Source organism: Scomber scombrus, chromosome 17, assembly GCF_963691925.1.
Source record: "Scomber scombrus chromosome 17, fScoSco1.1, whole genome shotgun sequence".
NCBI classification, from domain to species: domain Eukaryota; kingdom Metazoa; phylum Chordata; class Actinopteri; order Scombriformes; family Scombridae; genus Scomber; species Scomber scombrus.
In genome coordinates this window covers 17289137-17301325 of record NC_084986.1, presented here as the reverse complement: position 1 = coordinate 17301325, position 12189 = coordinate 17289137, and the positions used below count along the sequence as shown (strand labels likewise).

The 12189-nt window shown below is 41.1% G+C and overlaps 1 protein-coding gene across 1 annotated transcript in view; it reads left to right on the top strand.

Moving 5' to 3' along the window:
• foxo3b (forkhead box O3b) overlaps positions 1–10768 on the top strand; it is a 45323-nt gene extending 34555 nt beyond the window's left edge. The window contains exons 3-4 of the mRNA XM_062436696.1: positions 4884–6367; positions 6634–10768. Coding sequence (XP_062292680.1) covers positions 4884–6338 — 1455 coding nt within the window. The 3' untranslated portion in view covers positions 6339–6367; positions 6634–10768. The remainder of the gene's footprint in view (positions 1–4883; positions 6368–6633) is intronic.
• Positions 10769–12189: the final 1421 nt, after the last annotated feature.

Here is a 12189-nt window from a genome sequence, read left to right as displayed (position 1 = left end):
TTCGGGCACAGCAGGCAGCTATATTCAGAGAAAAATTTCTAAAAATCCACTACGCAATACCTGCTCAGCATCAAACAGCTGTCTGACAAAGTTAGTGACAAGCTGGTGAACACTGAGCCAGATATTTTTCTCAGGAGTTATTGGAGACCAAACAGAGCTGAAGGAAGAATGAATTTGGGCTTACATTCACCAGGTGGTTAGAAAAATGTCTGCAAGTGAATGTTAATGTTGCTGTATATCTGCTGGAATCTGCTGTTGTGGTCGGCTCCAGTTAAAGGGACCCATTTGTTAGGGAATTAATACAAGATAAAATAAAATATTACATCAGTAAGCTCATTTTGGTCCCCAAGGTAAACATCAGTGTGTGAGAGGAAAGAGGAGTGAAACAAAAGTGAAGTGAAGTTGACAGTGAGAGAGAAATCCAAAAAATCTCTAAAATTAGCCAGACAGGCTCAGCAGCATCATTATTCCTGGGAAAGTTTGTTACTGTGAGCCATGCTATGTGTTTATGTGACGTGTGCAATTGTGTTGTTTAGCTCTTGTGGCTGCATGGTAGGAGTTATGAATCAGAGATGCTGTCTCACTGAGCTGCTTTTATTAATGGGCTTTGGGAATACCCCAAAGGAGCTACAGTAGTAAGCATATCCCACTCACACTGTGATATGCAGTGTATATATACATACATACATATACATACACATACACACACTAAGACCCATACACTACATCCAAGAAACAGCTGTAATGCTATATTGTTTTCAGCTATTAGATCCATTTCATTTATTAAGGAGAGATGCAGATGTAAGGGAGACCACAGTTTGATGATGGATTTTAAACCTGAGCTACAGGATTTAAATTGCACAAAAGATGTAAATCCCACGTGTGTGTTATTAAAGCTTTCCTAATATTTTGTACACACAGGCCTTTTTTTTTTTTTTTTAAATCAAGATCTGCCAAGAGAGATTAGTATGTTTGGTGAAAAGTTAAGGCTGTTGTCAAACTCAGGTGAGATTCAAATGTAGTTAAGGTTTGCTTCATGCAGGTAGATGTGATAAATAAATAACGTGATCAATAAATACATGTAGAATCATGGCAGCTGGGAATGAGATGTTGTGGTCTGAAGGAGAGACTGAATGTCTACATAAAATCTGGAGTGAAGAAAACCAAAACACAAAACATAAATGGCTAAATGGTCAGTCCACTAAAATCACACACACAAAAAAACCCAGCATATTTTCCACTTACCGCATGTTTTATCAGCCATGCAGATGGTTTTATTTGCTAAGATCTCCATTACTTAGACTTCTGTTTAGCCCAAACACAATGAAGGTGAATGGCATTTCATGTATGGTACATGCATATCCAGTGCACCACTTGTAGTACTATCACATAGCATGCATACTTCTCCTTCTTTCATCCTGCAATCATCATCTTCTCACCGTCTTTCTCACCATCACTCACTCACACTTCTTTTTTTTTCTTTTTATCACTGTTGATGCTTTGGTTGGCGATACTCCCATTTCCCTTTATTGCTCAGAGTCCTCCATCACACAGAATTAGAAAGATCTCAAATGAAATTTGAAGGATACGTGCAGTGGCACGGAAAAGAGAAACATTAAACAAGTGGCTTTGTTGGAGGAGGTAGTGGGGGTGTGTGTGTGTAGGTTGAAGCGAGGAAGAAGGATTGATGAAGTGTCAGGTGGTGTCAGGTAAATGTTTACAACGGTGGGAGAAGGAAACTCACATTCCATTCATTCTGCTCTCATTCATCCCGCCAAAAAGTTATCTTTTTCCTTCACAAAGTCTATCCGCTGCCATTCTTTACATCTCCCTGGCAGCTGGAAACATTTAGCGTGCGTGTGTGTGTGTGTGTGTGTGTGTGTGTGTGTGTGTGTGTGTGTGTGTGTGTGTGTGTGTGTGTGTGTGTGTGTGTGTGTGTGTGTGTGTGTGTGTGTAAAATGTTCTGTAATAAAGCAGCATTACGTCATGCCTCAGGAGATACTGGCAGAGGATAAACACTGGTCTCCCTGGTATCTCTTCTCATCTTACCTAATTGCACAGAATACACACTCGCCCATACATGCACACACACTAACACACTTGGGAAACATGCATTCACATACACACTCCATTCATGTTTAAAAGCAACTTTTTATGGATTTGTTAATGCACACCAGTGGTCACAAAAAGCACACAATCCTGCAGAAACAACTTTTTGCATTTGGAGTTTCAAAACACTCAAGACCCTGCAGATGAAAAACTGTCATTGGCATACACACACATAAACATGCACACAGTGTTCTCTCTCTCTCTCTCTCTCTCTCTCTCTCTCTCTCTCTCTCACACACACACACACACACACACACATAACACACACACACACACACACACACACACACACACACACACACACACACACACACACACACACACACACACACACACACAGGGTCATAGGTTCAATGTGACCCCAGAGATAAAACCTTCGTACCCTGCCAACATAGCATTCAGGAACGTAACTTAAGCCTGCTTTCTCTGCTCTCTGATTGAACTGCGTTTGACCAGAATAACAATCCTGACCAAATTGTCTGTAAACTGTTGCCCAGGAAAGACGGGACTTCTTCATGGAAAACAATATTGTGATTCCCACAAAAACTTGAAAATTTTGGCCCTGGCCAGTTTGAACCAAGGAATCTGTTCTGTTTTAGGGAGTAAAAATATACATAAGAGGAAAACGGAGAAGGAAAAATGAATGCATGTTGTCGATGGTGGTTGGGTTGTTTATATGGGAGGATATAGCATAGCCCCAGAATCCCTCAGGGCCCATAAGAGCTATGTGTTTGTGAAACAACTGAAACTACGGAAGAGGGAGGGGGTATGGAAAGAGAAGGAGACTGAGACAAAATAGTGAGCCTTCAGTGGGTTGTGGTGAACAAGAATAGGAAGAAAAAGAAAAAAAGGAGACAAAAATCAAAAGAAAGAGCTCATAATAAACTAATTATAAGGAATGCCATTTATCTAAATGAATTTTTTCATTTCATACTGAACTCTAGTTCTAGTAGATGCAGTTATATTTTTTATTGTTAAACCAGATGCTACATAAAGGACTGCGGGACTATGGTTTGTCTCAACATTTGTGTATAATCAACATGCTGTCATTTAAGAACCAAGAAATGATGTCTTCTTAAGTAGCCAGATGGCTAAAAGTGTGTTTGTGTGGGTGTCTTCGTGTGTGTGTAAATTACACCCATGCACAGATGGACATGTGCATGGGTGTAATTTATAAATAAAGTGAGGTTGGAATTTCAAGCTTTAAATAACTGTAAAGCCATAGCTTACATCATACAATTCCTCCTTTAACCTGCATTAATCAATTACAGAAAACGAGTAGTAACTGAACTGACATCCCTACAGTGTAAACATCTTACGTGAATCCTTTATATCAAATGTAACCCCGAATGACACACAGTAATAAAACTTACCATGCTTGTTTAAATAGTACTCTAATTTCATGGAACTATAATAAGGTTTCCTGGCCTGTCTTTTTCCTTGTGGTTTAAATAGATCCCAGCTTTGTGGCATCAAACTGAAATCCCTTTTGGTTCACTAATGATTCCATCACATTCTCAAAACGAGCCGCCCCTGCTTTCAACCCCTTCTTGTTCTATTTCCCCACAGAATTAGCTCCTAAGTTATTAATAGGACTGAAATGTGACAAAGGTTTTAAAAAGTACATGCACATGTACCAGAATACACACACATAGCTATTTAAACATGTTGACATGAATCACACACTTGTCCATAATAACTCAACCACACTAGTCCACAGGCACCGTGGTGATTTGACCTAAATGCTAATGTCAGCATGCAAACATGCTCACAGTAACAATGCGTACATGCTGATGTTTAACAAGTTCACTATGGTCACAGTGATCTTAGTTCAGTGTGTTAGCATATTAACATTTGCTAATTAGCGCTAAGCACAAAGTACAACTGAGGCTGATGAGAAAAAAAATCATTTTTTAGGTACTTTAATAAATCAAAGTATTGGACAATTTGACATTTTGATGTTATTATAGTCATGTTGGTAGCATGGCTAAAAATGTGTGTACAACTACACTACAATAAGAGTGTGAAATATGAAAGAATGTCCGTGTGATGTGTATGTATATGTTGTTAACAAAGCCAACAGTGAGGCAACAAGTTCTTCAACAGGGATGTTATATTGTGGTTTACGCCTTCAATGTGTACATATAGTACATCTCTGTGTTGTGAATAAAACTCTTGATCATTAGCAGGGGCTGTCATGTGCACCAGTTCCCCCACAATGAGCCTCTTGGGTTTCCACAAGAAAGCTCAGAGTTGATCAATACACACCAGCCACACACAGGCATGCACAAGCACACATGATCTGACACAGAATGCACTGCTTACGCAACAGAGGGGCTCTTTGTATGTGTCATTCATAATCGAGGAGATGCTTGATTACAGCCCACTGTCTCTCTTTTCTCTTTTATACTCGCAACACAAAAACTACAGTGGGAACAATGCAGACATCAGCACTAAGTGTTGCTGCATGTTTGTGTTCCTGTCTATATTTAGTAGATGAACAATTGGAACAATGGGCTTTTTACTTTGTTTTTGTGTCTAGTCACCAAGAGCAACTGTTTACATTGCTGCATAATCAGTAGTAGTGGGTGGTTTATGGTTCAGTGTTGTTGGACTTAATGAGAGATATTCATTGAGTGTTGTATTGGCAAGACGAAAGAAAGAATACAACAAATCAATATTAACGACAGTCATTGTTTAAGTAATCCTTTCAAAAGGATTTTGCAAACATCGCTCAATGGAATCTTTTCTCTTTCTTTTCTTTTGTTTAACAGAACTCCATCCGGCACAACCTTTCCCTCCACAGCCGTTTCATCCGTGTCCAGAATGAGGGAACAGGGAAGAGTTCCTGGTGGATGATCAATCCAGAGGGGGGGAAGGGTGGCAAAGCTCCTCGCCGCCGCGCAGTCTCCATGGACAACAGCAACAAGTACACCAAGTCTGCCCGAGGCCGTGCTGCCAAGAAGAAGGCTGCCCTGCAAGCTGCAGCCGCTGCAGCTGGCGAAGGTGGCGGAGACAGTCCTTCAGGTCTATCCAAGTGGCCTGGAAGCCCAACGTCACGCAGCAGCGAGGAACTTGACGCTTGGACAGACTTTCGTTCTCGCACTAACTCCAATGCCAGCACGCTGAGTGGCCGCCTCTCACCCATCCTGGCCAACCCAGAGCTAGATGAGGTGCCTGATGACGAGCCTCCTCTCTCGCCTATGCTCTACTCTAGTCCTGGCAGAGCACTATCTCCTGGCAACACAACAAATGTGGCCAATGGGAAGGCCATACCGACCGAGCTGCCCCGTCTTGCAGACCTGGCAGGTACCATGAACCTGAACGATGGACTCACAGATGACCTGATGGATGAGTTGCTGGATAACATCAATCTGGTATCAACCACTTCTGGACCATCCCCTCCAAATGGTTCCTCAGGGTTCAGTTTTGTGTCCAAACCCAACGGGCTTGGATCACCTTCCTCCACTTCTGCTCCTTCCTCCAACTCTTCCTCCAATGGTGGAGGAAATGGCTTTGGTAACTCCATCTTCGGCCCCCACACAACGGGCTCCTCTCTGCGTCCGTCCCCTATGCAGACCATCCAGGAGAACAAGCAGACTTCCTTCTCCAGCATCAGCATGTCCCGCTTTGGCAGTCAGACACTACAAGACCTGCTCAATTCTGACAGCCACAGCCACAGCGATGTCATGATGACCCAATCTGACCCCCTGATGTCACAGGCCAGCGCTGCTGCCGTCATTTCCCAGAACTCCCGTCGTGGCCTCATGCTCCGTAATGATCCAATAATGACCTTTGGGACCACTGGAGGACTTCAGAATAGCCAAGGGGAGATGCTGCAAAGTAACAACCACAACCAGAGCTCCCTGAGGTCCCTGAACGGAGGCCTGAACTTGGCCAACGAGGCTAACATGCTGGCTAATGCCAAGCAGCAACTCATGCTCTCACCCTTGGGAGGAAATGGTTCCTCTTCCATGCAGATTGACACCTCAATCTTCCTGAATGGAACAGTTAGCAGCGGTGGGGGGATCTGCCCAGACCGTTTTCCTACAGATCTAGACCTGGACATGTTTAATGGCAGTCTGGAATGTGATATGGACTCGATCATCAGGAACGAGCTGATGGACGCAGATGGCTTGGACTTTAACTTTGACTCTCTGGCCAACATGAATGGAGTTGGCAACTTCACAAGCACCAAGCAGACCTCTCAGAGTTGGGTACCCGGCTGAAAGGGACAGGCCGGGAAGGAGCAAAGCAGGTATGTATATTTGAGTGTGTGGGAAAGGGTGTAAATCATTTGACATTTGAGAAGATGAAGAGAAGATGAGCATATTTAGATTAAATCTGCAACAATCAGCCAGTTAATCGATTAGTCATGAAAATAATCAGCAGATAAATTGATCATTATTAGTTGCAGCCATATTTAGATGTAGAAATGTTTGAGTTAAGAACAGGAAAGATTTGTTTCTTGCTTTAAGAACAGCACAAACACACTTTAAACACAAATCTTCTTTATTTTTCCAGGTCCGAACGGTGTAGTGCAACAGAAAATCAGACACACAACATCATTTTTGCCAAACCTGCCATCAGCACAACATAAAATACAAACCCTGTGTTTACAGAAGAAGACTTCTCGAGAGCTTTACCTTCGCTCCCACACTGGTGAACCATGAAAGATCCGACAGACTCTAGAGATGCTGCACATCAGCCCTCAAAGCCTCCTGTGAAACAACAAACAGTAAAACCTATGTCAAACAATCACAACAAACTCATAAAAACTTAGAATTATGCAATTTTTTCCTTTGACACCCAGTTTGTTGATATCAAGAGACACTGCTTATCAGAAGACGTTTCAGGCGGAATACAAGGACTAAATATCAAGCAAAGATGGAAGGAGTGCACGGTGCAGTTGTTATCGCTGAAGAATTTTCACAAGTGTAAAATGAAATCAAGAAGTGATGTGGTGTAAATCTGATCCAGTGGTTTCCTGGAATGTGATATGTTTGGAAAAAAATTTCCCTCTGTTCTCACTTAGTGATTTTAAATGTTCAGTGTTTGTTTTTTGGGGACTTTCTGTTTTCATTGTTTTTGCATCTTATGTGTCAGTACAAAAAGAAATTGGTGTAGTGGTCAATGAAATGGAATATCTTGCATACACACACACACAGAGACAGAACAACATTTTGCCCTAGTTTGCAATATTTAAGAACTCAATACCATGCACTTCCAGTTTTGTTCTTATAAATTGTTTGAATTTTAAATTAACTGCAGCATACCGAAGGTTATATTACAATTAGCTGAATACTACAAAAATATTTTTATCTTTTGTGTATATCAAACTGCAAAAAAAAAGAAAAGAAAAAAGATTCGAGGAAGAAAATTTCTGTCGTGGATATTTGTGCAGTGCAGGGATTGGGAAGTTCAAGAAGGAGGGGGAAAGATCTTGTCTATCTTTTCTTAGCTTTTGGTGAGTTCCGTTGAGGTCGTTTATCACAGCATATGATGTAGCCAAATGAATACCTGTGTCCTAGGGTTGTGAACATTTCCACACCATAACAGGTGCTATGTAAACAGTGTTGAATCCTGTCCTGAGAGCAAGCCGTGCATTCTGTGTTTTAATATTTTTTGTTTTGTTTTCAACCCGTGACCTGCAGAAGCCCAAAGCTGCAGCCACTCGTAGCACGGCAAGGTCAAAACCTGTAGACGGCAGGGGAGCAGGGGGTTTTTAGGCTCATTCCTCTAGAAGCCATTTGTTTCTCGAGTAAAACAATAAGCTATCTCTGTATATTGCCAAATTACTTGAAACAAACAGCAGGATATGCTGGCAGCCAAATCACAGCACACACGCACATACAGATTACACACACACACACACGTAGATAGAAAAAGGATCTGTGTTAAAGGACCATTGTGTAGAATTTAGTTGAACCTAACAGACTAGGCTTGGCTGAAATGGGATATAATATTCATAAGTATGTTTAAATTAGTGTATAATTCCATGAAAATAAGAATCATTGTGTTTTCATTAACTTAGAATAAGCCCTTTATATCTACTATAGATACATATATCTCCCCTTCCAGGGAGGCCACCATGCTGCACCACCAGAACAGACAAACCAAACACTCACTCAAGAGAGAACTTTTCCCATTTTTCAAGTTTGAAGGCCACCATAGGTTCTCCTACATACCTGGAAGGGGAAGGTGAGGGAAGGGGTATTCATTTGGTTGCAATCTGCAACCTCACCACTAAATCCTACACGCTGGTCCTTTAAGCTCTGCTGTTGTCGTGTCATGAGCTTGTGGGGATTGTTATGCATATATAGAATCACTCAGGGGGGAATAGGGAGGCTTCCCGTTTTAGTAACATCAAGTCACATTCTAATAGTATTTACAAAAAGAAACATTTCTTGATAAAAAACAGTAATGCTTTGTGTTTGTGAACTTGTAACCTGTGAACTTTTGGCCGTCAAGATGAAGAGGAGGAAGGAAGATAACGTCAGGATTAAGGCCTTGATCTCATATATACGGATATTTTTCATACACATGAGAACACAATAACAAATACAAACGATCAAACAAGCATGCCAGGCCAGTAGGTGGTGATAAAGTCTACAACAAAGTACGTCAAATACCGGAGAAGAACATCAGCATGCATAGTGAGCTTTTTTCTCTTCGGTGGTAGTAATTGTTTCAGGCTCACGCTTATTACACAAGCAACAATGGGCATGTGCGAAATGACAAGTGACATTGTTTCCCAAACACTCAATTTTACATGTCCACACGTGTACAGAGAGACCTGACTCTTTAAAAAATCTGCACTTTAGCTGTTAGAAATCACTGTTTTAGTGACCTAAAATGCTGTTTTGCATGTGGATGACAGGCCAAAACATTTTGTACATTTTGCAAAATATCCGTATTAGTGTGGACAAGGCCTAAGACTTTCACACAGTCTGTTATTTTTGGTTTCGCTGTCATAGCTTTTTTTTCTCTTGTTGTCGGAGCCATGACACGTACACACATCCGTCATGGACACACCTGGTGCTCCTGCAGGTGACATCCTGTATCCTGAGTACATGTTTGTGTGTGTGTGTGTCTGCGCGTATGTGTTTATCTATGGAGTTTATTTCTGTTGAATTAATCACATGAGGATGTGTAATCCCTCAGTACCCCTGATGGTGCATACAGCACAGCTGACTGTATGCATGCATGTATTTATGCATTATGAATTGTGTGAAATGCATATATACTCGCTGTATGTCCTTATATATACTTATGTAGTACCTGACCCTTGGATTTTGTGATACCTCGGAAGGTAAAGTTGAAGAAATAATGAACAACACCGAGTAGGAGGGAACACTGTAACCAGCGAATTCATTGTAAAACCAGATTTTAAAATGGTGGAAAGTACCATTGTTGTAGCATCTGGAGACCTGGTACCCCTTCTCTGGCTGGGGTAGCAACATGAAGGGTTTGCCCCCGCTGTGTATAATAGTGTACAGATGTGTGTATATCACTTTGAGGCCAAGGCAGAGGAGTGTGTGTGTGCATGGTCGGCTAGAATGATCTACTGTGCTATCTGAGGTTTAGTGCATGACCTAGCTATAACCCCGCGACCCTTCCAATGGTGCCGTCCCTCGACAGAAATTGTAAAACAGAGAGGTAACCTGTGTCTTCAGCACTCAAACACACACTCTGGTTCTATTTTTAAAATCAGGGTTTACAGGACTGAACCTGCACCATCCACCCATATTAATGGGTTTATTATAACGAGTGTGTGTACAACGACATAGACACAGGGAAACGCCTCTTGACGGACGTTCCTCAGCTTCACACTTGTTTTATTCCAAGTGGAGTAGGTTCATGTCCCGGTGCTGTCACTGAGCAGCTGACTATAACTTTGACGTGTTTGAAACGTCATCTGACAACACGCTGGAATTTCCTACATTTTGTCACATATAAAATTTCCAGATGATTATCATGTTTCTTTTGGCAGGGAGAATCCTGAGCCATCACCTGAGCTGCTAAGCATTTGAGTTTATTTACACTGACTGCACTAAATATTAGAAACTCTTTCTGTGAAGAACACTGACAAGGTGAATCCAGGGAGTGCTGTAGTCCTTTCTATTTAAAGAGGGCTTATTGATCCCTGATAAACTGCAAAGGGGATCACAGTCGCAGGAGTGTGTTCCTAACATTTTTTAAAGTCAGTGTAAAATGTGTTGGCTATTCGGGAAGATAGTTTACACTTAGTCATAATGGAACAAGCCTTCCACACAGCCACTCACTGCTACTGCTTCATTCAGGCACAGATTATATCTTCTCGTGTCCAACACACAACTGCAGCACAATACCTGCAGATTTAAAGCTATGAAAAGCAAAAAAAAATAGAAGAGACATACCACTAGATACCTTAATCACCTCTTGGACAGTTTCCTTTTCATTATCTTCTCTTGAGCCCTTCCATCCTTGTTAAGAGGCCCAGGCCAGCTCCCCTCCATACGCCCTCTGAACTTTGCCCTTTGAACTTTGCCCTTTATTAATCTTGCTTCTTCTCGACTTGATGTTAGTGGGTATTTTTCCTGTGTATTCCATTTTGAATTGTAATTTAGTTTGTATAAGAAATGCTGCGCATGTAAATAAAGCTTGGTGAGGCTCCACATCCTTTTTTGTATCCTTGTCTTAATTCCTTTTATCACTGTATAAAATGCAGCAAGAAAATGTTACAGCCCTCGCCAGTCTTACATGTGCAGTTAATTCACAAGTTAACTCGCCAACTGTTTTCCAAAACAGTGTGTGTCAGAGCAGTAGAGCATGAACAAATTTAACCTCTCACTCTCTCCCGAAGATAAATCTCTTTCTCGTGTCAGTCTAGAGGGATCTAAATAGCAAAACAACTCCATGTACTCTCAAGTTCCTGGAGGTCCTCTTGCGCAATGTTTGTTTTCTGTAAGGCTTTATTAAACGAGACCAGACACACAGCAACAGCTGATAACTGACACTGGGCTTGGTACTTTTCCTCAGTTGTTGTGAAACATAAAGGGAAGGGGAGAGGGGGAACAGTTAGAGATGGGGTGTTGTCAAGTTTCACTAGAAAGCCTTCACTTGCATGTCAGACATCTCCCCCAGGCACCATATATTGACACAGACCCTGTCCGGGCCACTGACGTTCCCCTTATTCCCCTTTTTGCCTTTCCCTCATTCACTGCGTTTATTCTCGGGATGGCCACTCTCCTAAACTGCTTCAGGTCAAGCCAGTTATCATAAAAAGAAGTTCATCAGAAAAATACTTTTAAGTTTAAGAGTCTTATCTGTAAAAATGAAATGCTCTTAGGAACACCACTGGAAAGCTGAACGAACGAGGGGAACTGGAAAAGGCTTTTTTTTCTTTCCAGGAGAAACTGTCTACTGACTAATTTTTGTCCAATTATTCCCAATAATAATAATAATAATAATAATGATAATAATGCAGAACGTTGTATTTGTTATTTTAACAGTACCAAATCTGAAAGAAGTTGATGAATGGATAACATGGAAACAATAGATGTATAAACACCTTTACAATAATGTTTCACTGTGGCTGATAATTATTTTTAAAACAATGTCAAATTAACTAAACATTAATTTTTATTTATTTATTTTATTTTATTTATTTTTATACATAGGAATTTAATATTTCCATACCAGCACTTTACTAAACATTTCCATTAATAGATAAAATATGCAAAAATCCCTGCTAATCAGAGTCCAAACCACGAATGATATGTGAAACCCAAGCTGTGTTGTCATATACAGTGCGTTACATTCAAAACCACAACAGTTTGTCATTGCTGCCAAACCCAGGACACGCATTGGTTACTTTGGGTCTACCGATGTGCGCTTCAATTTATTCTCAAATATACAAAAGAACCTCAAACAAGCAGAGAGACTCTTTCTGTTTGCTTGGTATCTTCCAGTGCCCTTTCATGAAGAAGAGACATTTAAGAAGGGCTGAAAGCAAACTCCCAAATACTCAAACATGCTGTATGGCTGAGAGAACAGCCTCACCACAACAACAAATACCAAACCCACATTTCAATAGCA